The sequence below is a fragment of the Chanodichthys erythropterus genome, chromosome 11 (assembly GCF_024489055.1).
Source record: "Chanodichthys erythropterus isolate Z2021 chromosome 11, ASM2448905v1, whole genome shotgun sequence".
Taxonomy (NCBI): Eukaryota; Metazoa; Chordata; class Actinopteri; order Cypriniformes; family Xenocyprididae; genus Chanodichthys; species Chanodichthys erythropterus.
The window spans coordinates 20,086,406-20,105,995 of NC_090231.1; the positions used below are offsets into that span (position 1 = coordinate 20,086,406).

Below are 19,590 nucleotides of genomic sequence, written 5' to 3' on the forward strand. Positions count from 1 at the left end.
CTTTACATATCTCTAAACCTACCTGTCTCTGCCCCCTGGATCTAAACCTGCCCATCTCCACCCCCTGGATCTGGATCCAACTCCTCCCACTTTATATATCCCTAAACCTACCCGTCTCCGCCCCCTGGATCTTGTGTTCTGCAGTGAGGGGCTACTGGATTTTAGAGGTGTTTTCTTCTAGTCACATCTATGGTCTCACAGCTATCGTCCATCTCAGTATATACTCTGCTAGTAACAGTAAGCAGCTGGATGTCAGAATGAGCATTTGTCACGCTGTGGCGGCGTTGGTTTCCCACTCGCTCTAGGTACATCTCCCCTTCTTGTTCCATTACAGGGGACAGCAAAGAGCCTTCAGAGATATAATGAGTAATCCTTATCTCAGGATGACTCTGGTGTGCTCTTGTGGTGCTTTGTTCTGTGCAGCCTAGAGGAATGTGAGAAAATCACAGATTTGTAGCCAAAGGTAAAGGGGTTGCAGTCTGTTTGCTTTAAAGTGATAGTTCACCCAAAATGAAAATTATCTTATCATTTACTCATCTTCATATCATCCCAGTCCTGTAAGACTTTATAACATGGAACACAAAGGGTGAATTTTTTAAGAATACCATGGGGCACTTTGCCATAAAATGAAAGTGAATGAGGAATGGGACTTTCAACTTCAGAAGTCATAAGATAGCTTTGTCTGAAAAGAAAAAAAAAAAAAAAAAAAAAAACCCAAAAAAACAGAATGTTGACATAGCAACTAAATGAAGAAGTTAAACTAATAAAAATGTCTAAAACAAGTAAAGCTAAATAGAAATAAAAATAAAATGACAAAAGCACACAACATTACTAAAACAAACTAAAATTAAATTGAAAACTGTAGATATAAAAGCTAATTTAGTCAGTATATAAATACTAAAATATCACTGAAGTCTGATTTAATGAATCAATCTTTTGAGATATGTTATATCTTTTCAGTGAATCGTTGATTCAGCTTACAAATCTGAATGAAAACAATGGTTGTCTGAAATCTCATACCCTGATAGCACACGTACATCTTTGAGACGTCTATTTGATGTGCGTTTAAGTCTGGAAGACGTAAGAGTGTTTGATCATCTGCAATAGGTCTATAGGAGATGTCTTTGAGATGTTTATGATTTAGAATGTAAAACTGACATCTTGAAGACGTCTATCAGATATTTGTAAACAGCAGATGAAGTGATCTTTAACAGACATCTTGAATAATTACAGTGCAATTGCGAAAAAAAAAAAATTCTATGTATAATATGATGAAATCCAGACGTACTACATTCGCTATGTTGTCTTTTTCATGATCTACCAGTGTTAGTTCTGTCGCTTTACTGCTAATCACAACTCCTCTCCTGTGGCTTCATGGGATCCTAAAAGGCTCCACTAGTTTGATACACATTTTGATACATTTCACAAATTAACACAACTTTTATGAATTTTGAAGTCTAAATACAATTGCCAGGAATACAAAGCTAACCTTAGGCTACAAGAATACACTACATTTGCACAACTTCAACATCACCACCAAAAGCTTCTAACAACTATTTCATCTTGACAGTGAAAGTGATTAGTGAAGGCCAGGTATGGTAACCCATACTCCGAATTTGTCCTCTGCATTTATCCCATCCAATTTAGTGCACACATATTAGGAGTACTGAACACACACACCTGGAGCAGTGGGCAGCCATTTTGCCATGGCTCTGGGGAGCAATTGGGGGTTAGGTGCCTTGCTCAAGGGCACCTCAGTCATTTCCTGATGGTACTGAGAATCAAACCCGCAACCTTTGGGTTACCAGTCTGACTCTCTTACCATTAGGCCATGACTGCCCCCATCTTTCTTTTCAGTCTTTATAAAAAAAAAATTCCCTGAAAGTGTGAGTTAGAATAGTTTGCAAGAGCGTAATTATAAACACAATGAGGCTGTGAAAGTACATAGATGAGTTTACCTGTTTGGTGTGATAACATTAATGTCCCAGACAGATGTCTGCAGTCCCATTTAACAACTTGTTAGCAACAGCCTTTTTTAAGACATGTAAAAGCTTTAAAAATCATGAGTGGGGTATTACTGGTGTGTTTTATGTCATGGAATAAATTTATAAATATCTTGAACTTGTGATCACACCACAGACCTTATTTCTGGCCTTTAAACCTAATTTTTTTATTTAAAAAAAAAAAAAACACTGACTTCGGGGCGATAGAACCAGAAGTACTAAAATACTAACTTGTTTCCGGGGTTTGGCCTACAAAAACACTTCATCCCTGCAGAAATCTATTGTGAAAGCATTTTGAGATGAATACAGAGAACAGAATAGATTAAACTATAATGAATCAATGTTGGTCTTCCTACTTGTGTGCCTGCAGTTCCATAGATAGGGTGTGACCACTAGCGCCACCAGACTCTCAAGTTGGCAGTATTCCTTTGAAGGGCCTCTGGATTCCTGAATTCCCTACACATATGTAAGAACAAACATGAATAATAGAGATAGTTATACAGATGTCTATTCAGCATGGGTTTGCAGTTAACAGTCACCTGTAGCACAAGGAGCATCTGTGTGATGGATGTTGGGATGAGAGACTTGCGCAGCAGGTCACCCAGAGAGAGCTTCAATAGGACCAGATCCCTAAAGCCGAGGAGAGCCATCTGTCTCACCGTCAACTCCTGCCCCTGCATACAATGAGAAAGAAATTAAATATATTTTATGCAAAATCAACATATACCACAATTATATAATTAAACAGGAAGTTGGTTTTTAAAACATGTATTGTGCCTAAACACTATTTAACATCATTCTTTCAAAAAAGGGAAGTCTTACATCTCCTTTAGGGTTCATGTTTTCTTTTTACATTCTTTCGTCTAACAATAGACTGATTTATTGCAGCATGAGGTTATCCTTGCAGATATCATTATTGCACTGGATGAACTGCAGCAACTGAACGGCTCTCTAACTGATCTGTGAATGCCCACACAGGACACACATTCACAGCAGCAGCATAACCTTCAACTGAGCTCAGCCAGCCATAGTAGTGATGCTGCCTCTCTCCATCTCAGCCAGTCATCTCACTTGACTCTCTTTTGGGTCCATATTTGGTTCTTTATGTTGTTCAATCAGTCCAAACTGTATGCTAAATGTCAATCATCTTTGATGATAGTGGTCCTGACCGAACTTGAAATGAGAGTTGTTGCAAAGTTATGTCCAATGTGGACCATCAAAATAAAGCGTAACCATCTGATGCCTTATGAGCCTGCGGTGTTTCTTCACTGCCTTGCTTTTCATTGAAGGAGCCAGCAGGATAGATGTCATCAAACTCATCCCAGTTTTCATAGTTGGCTTTGGCATGCTGGTGGACATTAGAGGCAGCAAAAAAAAAAGGTGAAGTATTCATCTTTGTCAACTGTTCATCAGTGCAGATGGAGCCGGATGCCTTATGAACCTGCAAGGTTTCTTCTTTGTCTTGTTTCTATCAATTGAACTGCTTTTCAGCTTGGAGCCAGCAGCATATATGTCATCCCACTCATCACAGTGCTCAAAGATGTGGAGTTTCTTCACTGCCTTCTTCCTTTCATCATTAAAGGAGCAAAGAGAATATATGTCACCCCACTCATCCCGCCATTCACAGAATGCGTCACTGTTACAGGAGATATTGGACAGATCACCTGGAAGGAGACAGAGATACTGTCTCCTTCCAGCCATCATCCCATATACTGCATTCAACATCCTCATCCCAAATTTCATCAGGCATTGAATCTCCCCAGTCAATCACTTCGTCCCACTTGTTCCACAACATCTAGTAGTCTTCGTTGGACCACAAGATGGAGAACTGTACAACACTTTCCATTTCTAGCTTCAAAACTTTAGATGCACAACTCAGACATGTATCAAGAAATATGAAGCAGTGCCGAGTAGTGATCGTGTTCAATTCTTAGTGTTTTGTGGAATGCTATAAGCCTAGACACTGAGGGGGACAATCTCCCCCAATAATTAGAAACTGCCAAACTGCTGCTAATAAGTGTCATTCTGTGTAATTTTGTGAAGAGAAGCTGATTTTATTTGGAATGTACACACACACACACACACATTATTATATATAAGTACAACTTTGATGGGCAGGGTTTAGCATATTACAATATTTTTGACCAAAAAAATGCAGCCTGGGATTTCTGGATTTCTTTCAAAAACATTTTAAAAAATCGTACTGCTCCCAAACACTTGAACGGTACTGTATAAAGTATGTAATACCCTTATAGCTTCTCATGTATTAGGATTTAGAGTATAAAGGTGAAATTCATTTCATTTCAGTCTGTGTTTGATATGTGCAATCTCTGGCCTTGTTGGAACACAATCTGATGTTTGAAATGTAGACTTCGCCAAAGTGTTTGAACCTATTTGACAGCGAACGCCAATGTAATTTACCTGCAGAGGATATAAAATAGCCTGTAAAGTAGGTAGGATCTCAGAGAAAAATCTGTCCCATACCTGGGCCAAAACAAAAAGCTGTCTCTCTCCAGACTCTCCTAAGAAAAAAAGATCATGTTAAAGGCCTGTTTCATGATAAACACTCATACACTTACAGTAGATCCACCAGTCTCACCTTGATGCTTCTGTATTTCATCCAAAATGACTGATAGACCTTTGGTCAAAATCTGATTCTGCAAACAATCAAGTGAAGAAATATTAGCATGTTTTACTTCTACCAGTAATGCATTTATTTATTTATTAACTTCATGGCTCTGGGAACTGACACACTAAAGCACCTGGAAATACTCTTTGATAAAGAAGCCCATATCTGTCTTCAGAAGCCACCTGCATGGATGAAAGCAAACAACTGCTCAATGTAGTTATTACACATTTTAAATATGATTTTATCATGTGTTTATACCTGGTAATTTGATTCAATGAGTACAGCTCATTCGGCTGTAGTTGTTCTCCCATGAACACCTTAATAACAGCAGCAGAGATTCTAAAGATGAAACAGCATTATACATTTGAATGTTTCTGAATACTGATATAAGACAACAGAAATACAAGAAATACAGAAATACCTTTAAGGCCAATTCACACTGCGCTGACAAATGGCAACAGACATTTCGCCGGGTTTTGTCGGATCGGGATGTTTTGTTGGATGTTACCCGTTGGAGTCTGTTGGCATCTGTTGGATCTTGTTTTCACCAACTGAACATGCTGAATCAGAATTGGAAGTGACATAGTGTAACTGTCGACATTGTGTTTGTCTGTGCAGTGTGAATGTGGCCTTTAGAGGCAAAAAGAAGGAATATGAACATGTAAAAAAAAATGTCTATACTTATTTGTAAGAGCAATGCTGGGACCCTGCAGGTTGGTGTCAGTGGATGGAGCTGCTGAATGGAGGTCTGTTAGAGCAAGTGTTCAATGAATTAGCCTGTAAGGAAGTTTCTTTTTCATAGCTCAGACATGTAACATTACCAACTGCTATGTACTTTCACAGCAACAGTGCCATTTCCAGGTTTTTAGAACTGTGTGAAAGTAGACAGGTGGATCTGACACATTACTGTTTGAGAATCTACTTCCTGTGGTGCACCAACTTCCTGTTACTAACTGTCCTGTTCTGTTTACATGTGTTCACTCATTAACCTCAAATCAACTCAACACTGCATCTTGTTCATTTGAGGATCTGGCACACTGACAAGAGCGCAGCGTGATACAGCAAAATCATATAAGAAAACTACAACACAATTAAAATAAGTTAGGGTTGTGGCACAGTGGACTGAGCACATGCTCAGGATGTGTAAGGAACAGTGATACCCAGGTCTGAGTCTGATCTGGATCATGTCCTGGTCATATTCTCCTACTCTCAACAAATGGAACAACATTCCAATCAATCAATCAATCAATCAATCAATCAATCAATCAATCAATCAATCAATCAATCAATCAATCAATCAGATTTGAGGGACAAGTTTACAGATTATTACAAGTTTACAGATTATTTCACATTTAGGCCTAGGGTTAGTTGCTTCTACATCATTGTTATTCATCGTTTCCCTCTGATTTTATGGATAACTTATGAGTAGGGTTAGGTTTAGGGGTAGGGATATGGTTAACATTAAATTTTCAGACAAAATATTTTGACAGGAACATTTCTAACTCTGAAAAATCAGGATGTGCGACACTCTACTTGGTATGAAATAAAGGCAAAATATACCAGATCTTGTGCCAACAGTTTTCCATTTAACTTTTTTCTTTATTCTCAACAATTGTTACATCAAACCATATAAATTATTACAAAAAATAGTAAGAATCATTTATGGTATAGATTGTTTTTGTAGCACACTTTTGTAGCAAGTAAATTCACTTCAAATGGTTGGAACAGAAAACTTTGTTCCACATATGGTAAAAAAGGAACAAAAGTAATATAATACATACCAAGCCTGTCCATTACAGTGCAGAAATGAGTATGATGTTAGCAGAGTCCCTTTCAGCTTCACTACATAATTTAGAGCAGGTCTTCTGCCTTAAAATAAAACACTGTGGGTTCAAACAGAGTAAATGTGTCCTCTGGTATTCTTACTGAAAACAGACTTTTCAAAATCCTTGTTTTCCCTTGAGGCTTGTTCTGACGTCCCTTGTGCACATTGGGTATATTCGCCTAGTCAACTAGTTACTGATTCATTAGCTATGAGAACGGTATCGGTCATTCTTGATAATGAATAATCGTGTCTTCCTGTGTGAAACAGTGTGACGTTTAAACTGTGAAGGATTATAAGAATATGCAATATGAACTGTTTTCAAAATTGATAATAGTTGATAATTGATAATAATTAGAAAATGTTTCTTGAGCAGCAAATCAGCATATTAGAATGATTTCTGAAGGATCATGTGACACTGAAGACTGAGTAATGATGCTGAAAGTAAAGCTTTGCCATCACAAGAATAAATCACATTTTAAAATATATATTCAAATAGAAAACAGTTATTTTAACTTGTGATAATATTTTACAATATTACTGTTTTTTTAAACTGTATTTCTGATCAAATAAATGCAGCCTTGATAAGCAAAAGAGGCTTCTTTCAAAAAATCTTACCAACCCCAAATTTCTGAATGATAGTGTTTACATGTACGTCTAGTCCACTGAAATGAGGACGCCAAGGGCTCAGACTGTGTAGCATTCATACAAGTCCTCAAAATGGTAATTCAATTTAAAATGTGGCTGGGTGTTGATAGAAGAAAAAGAAAAATCAAATATCCTTCTAACTAGTAAAACAATTACACAGTTTCAGTTACTTCAAGTGCATTAACAAATTATAAATTGAAAAAAAGTAAATAAAGAAATAGAAATAAAGTCAAAATCAAAATTACAAAAAAATCTACACATATTTTGTCTTTCATTTTGTAATTGAGAGTCCAGGTAACAATGACATACAATAACAATTGATATCCTATTTCTAGTAAAATTATATCTAAAAAAAATTGCATAATAATATAGCCAGATCACTGATCAATGTAAGGCAGTTTCTTTTCAGCACCATATCCTGAATGTCCTGATGGCTGCTGTCGCTTGGCTTCCTGTGGTTGTAGGTTTCTGGAGCTGCTGGCAATGGATCCTGTGAAACACAAAGGTAGTGTAATGTTACCTTGAGCGAACAAAAACTGTGTGACAATGGAAAGAAGACACTCGGACAGAGTTAGAGAAAGAACAAATAAGATACAAAGATAACACAATATGAAGAAGGGCAGCATAATAGTAAAGGAAGTCTCACGTGGGGCTTTAGGTGCGTCTCTGTCACACTTCAGAGTGCTTTTGTGGAAACACTCCGCAATCCAAGACAACACCTCTCCACAATACCTCACCTAAAGATGAAGTTACATGTTCAGTGAAGTCATTTAGAATCATGAACTTAAATGACGAATCTCAAAAGACATTAAAGTCTGCACGAAATGGAAGTTGCGATAGTCTTTTTATCCCTATTGTGATCTAGGGCAGGGCGTGATTTTGTCCACTGGGAACTGATTGGATAATTGGATTGTTGTGGAAAAGATTACGAGAGCACATGAATATTTATAATAAATACTGCAGTATTCCATAAAAAAAGTTCAATTTTGATTTCATGGTGACTTTAAGTTCATTCACCTCAGTCTCCACTGTTGCCATGCGCTTTTCTTGATCCTTGAAACCCCCAACCAACCTCAGCAAACTCTGTACCCTATGAAATGATACACACAAAAAGGAGATTAAAATGTTTAATACACTCATTCTGCACAGACTTGCAGTTAACACGCTTATCTGATTAGATAGTGCCAGATACACATACTTTGCTTAAATGCTATGAACTGCAGCTATGCTAATTCCTCTCCTTTTGCTTCCCTGTTTCTACCTCAGGTTTCTACAACAGACTGCACCAGCTCCAGTTTGGATCCAGCCTTTTGCAACATTTTCAGGCAAAACCGACAATTGCGAAGATTACGGCAACTTTGGATTGACACGCAAAACTTTCTATAAAACATTACAAGCATTACAAGCATAAGTAGTAGTAATCGCTGCCTAACATGCTTGTTATTTTAGCTTAACTAAATACATGAAGTTAACTAACCACATAACGTACTATATTATAGCTCTATATTACTGCCATATAAACATTACTTTGCTATACTCATCTCTGGCTGATAACGGAATACTTCCTAAATTGAAACACTGCAACAAGTATTTTTTGTAAAGCTGCTTTGAAACAAAATTGTGGAAAGTGCTATACAAATACATCTCATATGTGTATAGCATTTGAATGTGACTCACTTAGAGGAAGTGTATCTTAGTCTCTCTCCACTGCTCTCCCTATGCTCTCGTTCCAGTTTAGCCAGGTAGTTCTCCTTCTGCACTGTCTCCCATGTCATCAGCTTCTGGTCCAGGCCAGATGGTAGTTCCCTCTCTGACCACAACAAGAATAGAGGAACAAACATTTGACCACAAATTTCCTGACTTGTTCTATTTTGACCTGTGATGTTATTTAGACTGGTACATGATTGACTTCATCATAACAAAAGTATTATGAATTATCAAAATAATCTGTACAGGAAGCACACAACCAGTGTGACGATTCACTTACCAAGCAGATCCTGCTTGGTTTCTGTTGTTCTGACGAGGCTGAGGAGAGCTTGAGAGATGTGGCTGATGATGATAAAGGGTGGGGCTAGTGCCGGGCGGCTGTGGTATTCAACAATCAGGTTATAGCGTTGAAACTTCCAGAAGATGTCTGCATTCTCCTGCACCACCTGGAAGGTGTAGCTGTGGAGAGGTGACATGTTTGGTTACATTCATGCCAATGTTTAAAAAACCTTGCACCTACTTCTCAACTAACTCTCAGTAGAGTATTAGTAGTCTGTTAGTAGACTGTTAGGTTAGGGTTAGGTGTTAAGAGTTTGGGTTAGTAGAATAAGTACTTGCAAAGTGGACTCTGACCTGAACATGGCAATAAGAAGGTTGAGCAGCAACACATTTGTGACCAGCAAATAGATGACGAGCAGCAGAATGACCAGCCAGTTGGCGTATATGTTTGGGCAGGGTGGCAGAGTGCCTAAGATGATCTCCTGCACATCAGTAGTGCAGTTATCATCTGACATCTTCGTCGCTGTGGAGATATGTGGAGAAATATAGTCAAGAATAAACTGCAATAGCTCCACCTAGAGGTCAAGTTGAATAACTACAAATTCATTTAGATGAAAAGAACAAATGCTGATGCAACAAGTCTATAAGTTGAAGTACTAAAATGACTAAAACTTAAATATAAGAAAAATAGAAAAATAACAAAAATGACAAAAACATATAAACAATTACTACAATTTAAACTAAAATTTAAATGAAAACTGAAAATAAAAAATAAAAGCCATAAAACTTCAGCCCCAACAGTGAGCTACAATGTGCTCAAAGCAAGATTGTATAAAGAATATATAGTATACCATCTATTTCCTCCAGAGGAATCTGTCCAAATATATGGAGATACGGGCGGTACAGTGCCCTGCGGAAGACCCAATCGATGCGCGGGTCGTTGGGGTGCAGAAGGGCCTGTGTCGTCACTCCATACGCTACCAGCCACACGGTGAGGAAGAAGAGGAAAAAGAACACGTCCTTGATCTGTAAAAACATTAAAAAACACATGGGGTTAAACAGATTTGTCTTTATAGTTTTTCATTTTAATCAGACAATGATCATTTTTACCATTCTTTCCACAATGATGATTTTAGGCCCGAGTTGCTTATGAATAGCAAAAATGTGGATGAGTCTTAAGGTGAAAACCATGAAGTCCAAAGCAAGAACAGTTCGGCCAGCATCATAGGTGCTTGTGGCCATCCTTAAGACAAAAAGAACTCAAATTAAGCACAATGCTACTCTTAACGCTGCTCATAAAACAGCACTATTTGATCAAAATACCTGCATGACAATCCCACCACGAACAGACAGATGGCCACCATGTCACATTTGTTCCAGTTATCCTCCACATATAACTTCATCTTCTTCAGAATACTCATGTCCTCATCCGTGAAGAAACTCTGTGCATCAGAAAGTGTTAAAAATCATACACTGAATGGCAGCTTTGCACAATACAACTGTACTTTGTTGTACAACACACACACACACACACAAAAAATGTTCTGGACATTAGGTGGTCCATCAACTAATTTTCTCCCCTTAACATCCTACTTTAACACCAATATGACACCAGGAAAAGGTCTCAGTAAAGAATTTATGGTAACACTTTAGTATAGGGAACACTATTAACTACGACTTTTCCATCAATAAACTTAAGAATGTAGAATGAGGTCATCCAGAATAAGGCATTAATTTGTGCTTAACAAGTACTAATAAAAAGGCAACATTGTAGTAATATGCATGCTAATAAGCAACTAGTTAAAAGACCCTAAAATAAAGTGTTACTGAATTTACTGATTGAAATGCTCAGTGTTTAGTCCTCCACACAACCTGATCAACCAGTTCTGCATCTGTGTCTTTTAATCGGTCCTCTCCTCATCCATAATAACTGTCTGAAACAGCAGATTTTGTCTCATCACACATGAAGAAGCCACAACTCTGCACATTAGGCACCCAGCGAAAAGAATCAATAATTGGCTGACATTTATCATTCCTCCAGGACTCAGACAACGAGTAAGAGTCTGGAAAATGGGTAGGTAAGATTATCAATGTGTGTTTACACCCTGGTCACCAAATCTCATACCTCAAATGATCATTTCAGATCCATCAAAACAAGAACAAAAACACTATATTTCCCATTTGCTGCCCTTACTTCCCTGAATTGGATATGCTCCTTAACCCTTCTCTCATTTCTGCTAGCACTGTTTGTTCAGCTGCTTGGGCACACTGGCCACTTTATTGCCAAACTGCATTTGTACCTGTTATTTCAGGTAAACCCTACACTCCACCCTGTATGTGTGTGTTCATAGTTAGTATTGTATTGTGTATTGTATATTTTGTGTATTTTCCTGCATTGTATTGTATTATAATATATATATGGCATATTGTATTGTACTGTATTGTATGATGAATGATTTGTGCTCTGTTGCATTGCATTTTTTACTGTATTTTTGTAATGTAATTGTGTTTGAAGTTGTTAACTCAGACTGTTAGACTTTTGAAAGGCACTTCATAAATAATATTAACACATTTCTATTTGAGGATATACTTATGGCTAATTTATACCGGACAATGGAATGTATTATTATTAAAATCTACACTTAAAGCACAGAAATTACAGTTCTGCACCTTGTTCACTGCCTCAGTTCAAATTCATTTTGAATTCATAAGTAATACATAATTCAAATCTTAATGGTGCACAACCTTATAAGAGTAAATGTGTGAAAATCTGCCAAAAATTGTGCCCCTTGGAGGTGCGTGACTTTAAATCAATGCTATTTTAGTATTATTTACTTACTGTTATTGTATTTATTAATATTCTAAATTAGCTTTTATATTTTTAATTTTTAGTAATTTTAGTTTAAGTTTTATTAATTTTGATATTTAGTAGTTTTAGAATATTCTGTTATATTTACTGTTTATTTTTTTTAATATTTCTACTTGGATTTATTTTTTATTTCAGTTTTAGTTTCAGTAATTTTAAACTAATTTAAAACATAAACTTATTTTATTTCAGTTAGTTGCCAAGGCAGCATTTCTAAAATTAGTTTACATTTTTTCATCAAATATTTATATTTTATTTTAGCTTTATTTCAATTAATGAAAATAGTTTTAGTTTTAGTTAACAATAATAACACTGCTTTACATATTCTGAAGAATCATAATATTAGAATAATGGAATTATGTTTCTGATCATATTGGATAAATCAATCACATACAGTGGGTACGTAAAGTATTCAGACCCCCTTAAATTTTTCACCCTTTGTTATATTGCAGCCATTTGATAAAATCATTTAAGTTATTGACAGATAACTTAATTTATTGCCATATTGACAGAAAAACACAGAATTGTTGACATTTTTGCAGATTTATTAAAAAAGAAAAACTGAAATATCACATGGTCCTAAGTATTCAGACCCTTTGCTCAGTATTTAGTAGAAGCACCCTTTTGATCTAATACAGCCATGAGTCTTTTTGGGAAAGATGCAACAAGTTTTTCACAACTGGATTTGGGGATCCTCTGCCATTCCTCCTTGCAGATCCTCTCCAGTTCTGTCAGGTTGGATGGTAAATGTTGGTGGACAGCCATTTTTAGGTCTCTCCAGAGATGCTCAATTGGGTTTAAGTCAGGGCTCTGGCTGGACAATTCAAGAACAGTCACAGAGTTGTTGTGAAACCACTCCTTCATTATTTTAGCTGTGTGCTTAGGATCATTGTCTTGTTGGAAGGTAAACCTTCAGCCCAGTCTGAGGTCCTGAGCACTCTGGAGAAGGTTTTCATACAGGATATCCCTGTACTTGGCCGCATTCATCTTTCCCTCGATTGCAACTGGTCGTCCTGTCCCTGCAGCTGAAAAACACCCCCACAGCATGATGCTGCAACCACCATGCTTCACTGTTGGGACTGTATTGGACAGGTGATGAGCAGTGCCTGGTTTTCTCCACACATACCGCTTAGAATTAAGGACAAAAAGTTATATCTTGGTCTCATCAGACCAGAGAATCTTATTTCTCGACATCTTGGAGTCCAAGTGTTTTCTAGCAAACTCCATGCGGGCTTTCATGTGTCTTGCACTGAGGAGAGGCTTCCGTCGGGTCACTCTGCCATAAAGCCCCAACTGGTGGAGGGCTGCAGTGATGGTTGACTTTCTACAACTTTCTCCCATCTCCCGACTACATCTCTGGAGCTCAGCCACAGTGATCTTTGGGTTCTTCTTTACCTCTCTCACCAAGGCTCTTCTCCCCCGATAGCTCAGTTTGGCCGGACGGCCAGCTCTAGGAAGGGTTCTGGTCGTCCCAAACCTCTTCCATTTGAGGATTATGGAGGCCACTGTGCTCTTAGGAATCTTAAGTGCAGCAGAAATTTTTTTGTAACCTTGGCCAGATCTGTGCCTTGCCACAATTCTGTCTCTGAGCTCTTCAGGCAGTTCCTTTGACCTCATGATTTTCATTTGCTCTGACATGCACTGTGAGCTGTAAGGTCTTATATAGACAGGTGTGTGGCTTTCCTAATCAAGTCCAATCAGTATAATCAAACACAGCTGGACTCAAATGAAGGTGTAGAACCATCTCAAGGATGATCAGAAGAAATGGACAGCACCTGAGTTAAATATATGAGGGTCACAGCAAATGGTCTGAATACTTAGGACCATGTGATATTTCAGTTTTTCTTTTTTAATAAATCTGCAAAAATGTCAACAATTCTGTGTTTTTCTGTCAATATGGGGTGCTGTGTGTACATTAATGAGGAAAAAAAATTAACTTAAATGATTTTAGCAAATGGCTGCAATATAACAAAGAGTGAAAAATGTAAGGGGGTCTGAATACTTTCCGTACCCACTGTATGTCATACCACTTCTATAAGCCCAATCAACAGAGAACCATACAAGACAAACGTACACACAAGCACAATATAAAAACAACCTCACACATATGTTAAATCATAGACCATAGACATTTAGTCCTACTTGTCGGATTTCCTCCAACACCAGGGTAAAGACCCAGAAGTAGAGGATGATCTCAGCTGCAGATGGGCCGTTCGGTGGTGGGGGCTGGAAGTCCAGGAGGAGCACGTAACTGAACAGAATGAGGAAGGCAAAGTACATGATGACATTTCCCATGAACACAGTGACTGGAGCACTCCAGAAACGATTCCATCGTCGCAGCACAACATGAATGAAGGTTGCCCTGCAGCTCTGCACTGTAGGGTCACTGCCACATTCACTGAGGAAAAAAAGATGAAAACAGTTTTTTGTAGAGTTCTTCACTGCAGTTTGTATCTATTCCAGTATGAAATAGAGACTTACACCGGGTCCTCGTCTGTGAGCATCAAGGCTCGCTCTGTTTCCAAACTGTCCAACTCATCAAACGGCTCCCCTTCACCTTGGCTTACTTGTTCTATTGCACTGTGACACATACACACATTATGCTCATAACACTCAATGAATCAAAAATCAGTTTAAATGCCATACACAGTATTAATAACAGCAAATATACCCACTTGAACTTGATGAGACTGGTCCAAATGAGGGGAGGGATGAAGAACGTGAGCACAAGTCTAGAGATGGCAGTGTCTGTCCTCATTGCGCCCCACCAGACTTTGGTCAGCAGGGCCTGTGCAAGACAATCCAGGTAAGGTCGATCATAGGGATACGGCTGGCATGAAAGTGCAAGAATTAGGCAGAAGCTGTTACCTGGACACCATCATGAGCAAAAAAGCATTTGGCATCTGCAACAGTGGCAAGATTCAGGACAGTTGCTTTGCTCCAACAACGTGTTTTCCTCACTAGGAGGGAATAGGCTCTGTCTTCACTGTTTGAATAACACTCACTGAACAGATCTGACAAAAAAGTAGAGGTATCAGGACTGACCGTTCTGGTAGTTACATTAAATACAGGCTCTTCGCACAGCTTAAAGAAATAGTTCACCCAATAATAAGTAATTTACTCAACCTGCTGAATTAAAGTAATTAAACCTGCTGAAAAACCTCTAGCATAAATCAGCATGAATTCCATGTTGGTCCAGGCTGGTTTATGCTGGTATAGTGCTGGACTAACTGTTGGACCAGAATAGTCATGCTGTTCTCTAACACATCTGAGCTGGTGTAGCTCCACAGGTACTCAAACTTCCCATGCTGGGAACCAGCAAACTAGCAACCGCATCCCATGCTGGTCCCAGCATGCAAACACACTTATGCTGTGATTCTCACCCATAGCAAACTGCTCATACTTGGCATTCTTCATACTGCGAGCAGACTCTGCTTCAGTAGCCAGATGGGCCATCTCCTTCATGATCTTACAGCCAACCAGAGCAGCTGCCACAGCCTCCGGGCCCTAAAACACACAAATGGTCATTAAAGATGAATGTACAATAATGCATTGAATAAGTACTGTACATAAAGTAGAAATAAGCACAATGAACTGCAAGAATGCAAATACATAAGCAGTAAATTCATTCAGTGTTGACTCTCAGCTTCTCAGCACTTTTTCATTCAAATTGCTCTTTGTTTACTGACCCTTATAAAGTTTGATATGTAAACCCTACTGAGGTCAATTGTGATATTTGACTGGTAATCAGTGGGACTTAGGTAGTAGCTTCTGATACTCTAAAGAACAAATTGTGAACATGTAAATGGACTTAGTTCATGAAAATGAGCTCACTGCTTTTATTGGTTTATTGACCCACCATTGCCCAGAAGTAATTTGCCATTTCCTGTCTATTCTGCAGAATAGCCCAAATGAAGAGGTCTCTCCATGGGTGCTCACAACGTCGGTCCATGTCTGGAAGGTTTTTCTGGCTGTGGAAAAGCCGGCCTTTCCCCATCCTTTCCTGCAGCAGATACACATAATATTATAGCAGAATGGTAGCATGGTGTGTTATGTGTAAATGCATGTTAAAGGGTCAGTTCACCCAAAAATGGAATTTATGTCATTAAGTACTCACTCTCATGTCGTTCCAAACTCATAAAACATTTCATTCATCTTCGGAACACAAATTAAGATATTTTTGATGAAATCCGAGAGGTATCTGAACCTCACAGGCAGCAATGTCATTGTACCTTTTGAGGTCCAGAAAGGTAGTAAAGACATTGTTAAAATAGTCAACGTGACTACAGTGGTTCAACCTTAATGTTATGAAGTGACGAGAATACATTTTGTGTGCAAAAAACAAAACAAAAATAACTTTATTCAACAATTTCGTATCTTCCCAGTCATTCTGTTGATGTAATAATGCAGTGCTTCTGGTATTCCACATCAGAATGCTGGCTCATTATTGGTTGGCTCCAGCATCATACGCATGCATCGTGCTGCTCACATGTACAACATCAGCCAATACTGAGTCGCCGTTTTCATAAAGAAGCCGGGAACACTGCACTGTCTCTACAACGTAAACAGTGTAGGTGAATGACAGGGAAGAGATGATTTTTTTTTTTTTTGTTTGTTTTTGAGCACAAACTATTATCCTCAGTTCATAACATTAAGTTTGAACCACTGTAGTCTTGTGGACTAATTTAACAATGTCTTTTCTGAGCCTTGAAAAGTGCAATGATTTTGCTGCATATGTGTGGTTCATAAACCATGCAGATTTTATCAAAATTATCTTAATTTGTGTTCCAAAGATGAATGAAGGTATTACGGGTTTGAAACGACGAGAGGGTTTGTAATTAATGACAGAATTTTCATTTCTGGGTGAACTAGCCATTTAAAGGCTCACTCACCGCTGGAAGTTTTTGGTAGAAACCTTTACAGGTGTCATCAAGAAAGTCTTTAAGGACTTTGGAAACCTCGTGGAAGGTGAAACGAGGCCTGCGGTCACCTGATTCAGTGTGGGGGTGTCCTGACATCCGTTTGCTGGCCAAATGAACCTGTTTCTCCTGATGCTTTTTCAGGAGCAGGGTGTGAAGGAGGTTTTTCTCAGACACAGAGCAGTAGAGTTCCTGAAGACGGCCATAAGTTAGGAACTCATTTATGTTCACACCGTTATCAACAAACAGACGCACAAAGTCAGGTTTGTCATTCATCAGTGCCTCCATCATCACCTCCTCCAGGTCCTGAGCCTAAAAGAGAATAAAGAAATATTGCGTATAAGAATCCAAAACAAGTATTGATCATTTAAAATGAAGAAAATGATTTTGTTTTAAGTTTAATTCTCACACTCCATGCCACATCTCCACTGAAGATCTCACTCTTAGCGATGTCTACCCTATTCCAGGCCACAGCCAGTTTCAACTCATCCAGGAAGTCCTGCGCTTGCTGACTCTGACTCTTACACGCTGAGCCCAGACAAAGACAAGAACGATTATAGACTCACCTACATCATTATACAGAAATTTATCATTTAAAAGCATTCAAATAAGAGAAAGATAATTGCTCAAGTTGTTTGCTTTAGTTAGTAATAAAATAACGGTTACTCACCCTTAACCAGTGCTTTGAGAATCACTGTATCCAGTTCGGAATCCTGCTCTGGGTCATGCACTGTCAGCAGGTGACCGTAGTCCAATATTCTCTGGATCTAATAGACAGAATCTGAGACTTTACACAAAAAGTAGCTATATATGATGTTTTATTAACAAAATTCGGGAGGAGCAAGTTCCTAATTAGCACAGGTGGAGAGCATTCAGTTAATCAACTCAACCAATGTCAAAAGGTATAAATTTAGCAGACTGACTTCTGTTCATCTGAGAGTTTATCAGCATCCCTCCTCCACCCCATCTCCTCACTTATAGTTCTATCTACTTTTACCACACCTGAGGGAGTACTCTGGGTTCGGCCAAAATTCCGAGCTCGGAGCCCTCTTCCCGGACAGCACGCCAAATACGCATAACTTTACTCTATTTAATTATATGGATATATAAACTCGTAGTTGTATAAAAAACTAACTAACTATCAGTTGTCCATTACCAGTTTGACCCAGGAGGTGATTTCAGTGCTGTGTAGGCCATCAGGGAAGGTGTTTATCAACAGCTCTTGGACCATATCACCATCCCAGCATCCTCTGTCCATCAGGGTCACTAAAATATCAGCGACTCCTCCTGAGCCAGCTAAAATCAGCCAGGGTATTGAATTCTGAATATTTTTGTACATTTTCTGTAAGACGGGAATAAAAGTGGATATTACCAATCTGGGAGAACAACATGCCACAATAAAACGCTTATAATATTCAGTATCAATTCATTATGATATGTTTTATAAATAAAGTGTGACCTGTAATATCCTTGGTTCTCCATGAACCAGAAGACACAAAACAGGGATTTCTATACTGCCCGTGCCTGTTAGAACAAGGAATTCATTATCTCAGAGCACAAGAAGATATAAATTTAGAAAGACGGTTGAAAACAAACTGTCTTAACTTACCCCCATATCCTGTGCGCTGCAGAGAGATGTGTTTGAGCATCTTGACTCTCATCTCACCAGTGGCTCCAGGTCTCTGGGGGTCCTCGTCCACCAGGATCAAATGGGAATGATTGCAGTCCAAGGAGTACACTGCACCGTGGGGAAGATCCTCATATGGGTATGTTGTTGGATGATCAGGCTAAATAAAAATAACAATTTATAAAAATTAAAAATGTGTTTCTTATAAAAAAAGTGATGTAAAAAGTAAACATTAAAATTATTAATGAAGTTAATAATAGCTGTAGGCCAACCCAGATGTAAGCACCACTCTGATTCCCTCAACAAAAAGCCAATAGGATTTTTCCAACCAACTAAGGACCAGAATAAACCAGCTCAAACCAGCTGCCATGTTTCAAAACATACCTAACCAGCATGCTTTTTTGCATATTTGCATATGGTTTTTCAACAGAGTTGTAGTCCCATTTAGACACTTGTTAGCAACCTCCTTTTTCAAAACATGTAAAAATCAAGAGATGTATTTTATGTCATAGAATAAACATGAAAATATCTTGAGCTTCTATTAACCACAGACCTTATTGCAGGCATATGGACAATGCAAACTCTTTCCCAGGTTTTAGGTCCCATTCCTGCAGCACTTTATTGCATAACAAAAAGTGCACATGCTTTTTTCCATGCAACTAAATCATTAGATAAATTGTGAGATAAATGAAAACATCAAAATGTAGGGGTAATTCAGGTTGATTGGGAGACTTTTTGCCATTGAGATGAATCTTTTGAGAAGACCTGTCTAAGAATAAATTCATGTGAGCAGACAGTCCCCACCTTTGCAGACAGCAGCAGATCTCTGTTCTGAATCATGTTCCAGGGAGCAATTCCAATGGCCACCACTCGCACCTTAGAGGAAGTGCTTGCAAGAGAATGGTCCCTTACGGCCTGACCCAGGTTCTTGGTGATGCCAAAACGCAAACCACTGGTGAGGATCCACGCCCCTATGAAGGTCAAGGGTCAGAGGTATGTGACAATCATAAAAAGATTTTAATTTTTGTTTTTAATAAACAATAAATAATCCACCTGTGCTCTGTGCTGCCTTTACAAGGCCTTTCCTAAG

At 38.4% G+C, this 19,590-nt stretch overlaps 2 protein-coding genes across 2 annotated transcripts; both read right to left on the reverse strand.

The window, feature by feature from the left end:
• Positions 1–139: 139 nt before the first annotated feature.
• LOC137031226 (proline-rich protein 5-like) lies at positions 140–5,155 on the reverse strand. Its single transcript, XM_067402024.1, has 8 exons — positions 5,054–5,155; positions 4,891–4,971; positions 4,766–4,814; positions 4,603–4,660; positions 4,488–4,525; positions 2,543–2,677; positions 2,360–2,459; positions 140–424 (listed from the first exon to the last, which is right to left on the reverse strand). Exons 2-8 carry the CDS (start codon positions 4,941–4,943, stop codon positions 162–164), a joined length of 696 nt encoding a protein of 231 aa, XP_067258125.1. The 5' UTR covers positions 4,944–4,971; positions 5,054–5,155; the 3' UTR covers positions 140–161.
• Positions 5,067–18,534, reverse strand: trpm5 (transient receptor potential cation channel, subfamily M, member 5). The gene is made up of 23 exons (XM_067402018.1): positions 18,483–18,534; positions 18,333–18,397; positions 18,030–18,215; positions 17,544–17,640; positions 17,283–17,401; positions 16,847–17,185; positions 15,814–15,957; positions 15,338–15,461; positions 14,823–14,968; positions 14,630–14,742; positions 14,436–14,534; positions 14,097–14,352; positions 10,391–10,530; positions 10,199–10,319; positions 9,940–10,114; positions 9,443–9,611; positions 9,090–9,268; positions 8,780–8,912; positions 8,120–8,192; positions 7,749–7,839; positions 6,414–7,592; positions 5,314–5,380; positions 5,067–5,192 (listed from the first exon to the last, which is right to left on the reverse strand). Exons 1-21 carry the CDS (start codon positions 18,532–18,534, stop codon positions 7,480–7,482), a joined length of 2,934 nt encoding a protein of 977 aa, XP_067258119.1. The 3' UTR covers positions 5,067–5,192; positions 5,314–5,380; positions 6,414–7,479.
• Between the last annotated feature and the right edge of the window lie 1,056 nt (positions 18,535–19,590).

Excerpts from the sequence above, each read along its gene's own strand:
- trpm5 (XM_067402018.1), bottom strand. The coding sequence starts at position 18,534 with ATGAGAGTCAAGATGCTCAAACACATCTCTCTGCAGCGCACAGGATAT. Across the intron at positions 15,462-15,813 it reads CAAATTACTTCTGGGCAATG|GGCCCGGAGGCTGTGGCAGC; the intron begins GTGGGTCAATAA and ends TGTGTGTTTTAG. Across the intron at positions 10,115-10,198 it reads TCATCATTGTGGAAAGAATG|ATCAAGGACGTGTTCTTTTT; the intron begins GTAAAAATGATC and ends ATGTTTTTACAG.
- LOC137031226 (XM_067402024.1), bottom strand. The coding sequence starts at position 4,943 with ATGGGAGAACAACTACAGCCGAATGAGCTGTACTCATTGAATCAAATT. Across the intron at positions 2,678-4,487 it reads AGCTTTTTGTTTTGGCCCAG|GGGCAGGAGTTGACGGTGAG; the intron begins GTATGGGACAGA and ends CATTGTATGCAG. Across the intron at positions 2,460-2,542 it reads AGATGCTCCTTGTGCTACAG|GGAATTCAGGAATCCAGAGG; the intron begins GTGACTGTTAAC and ends ACATATGTGTAG.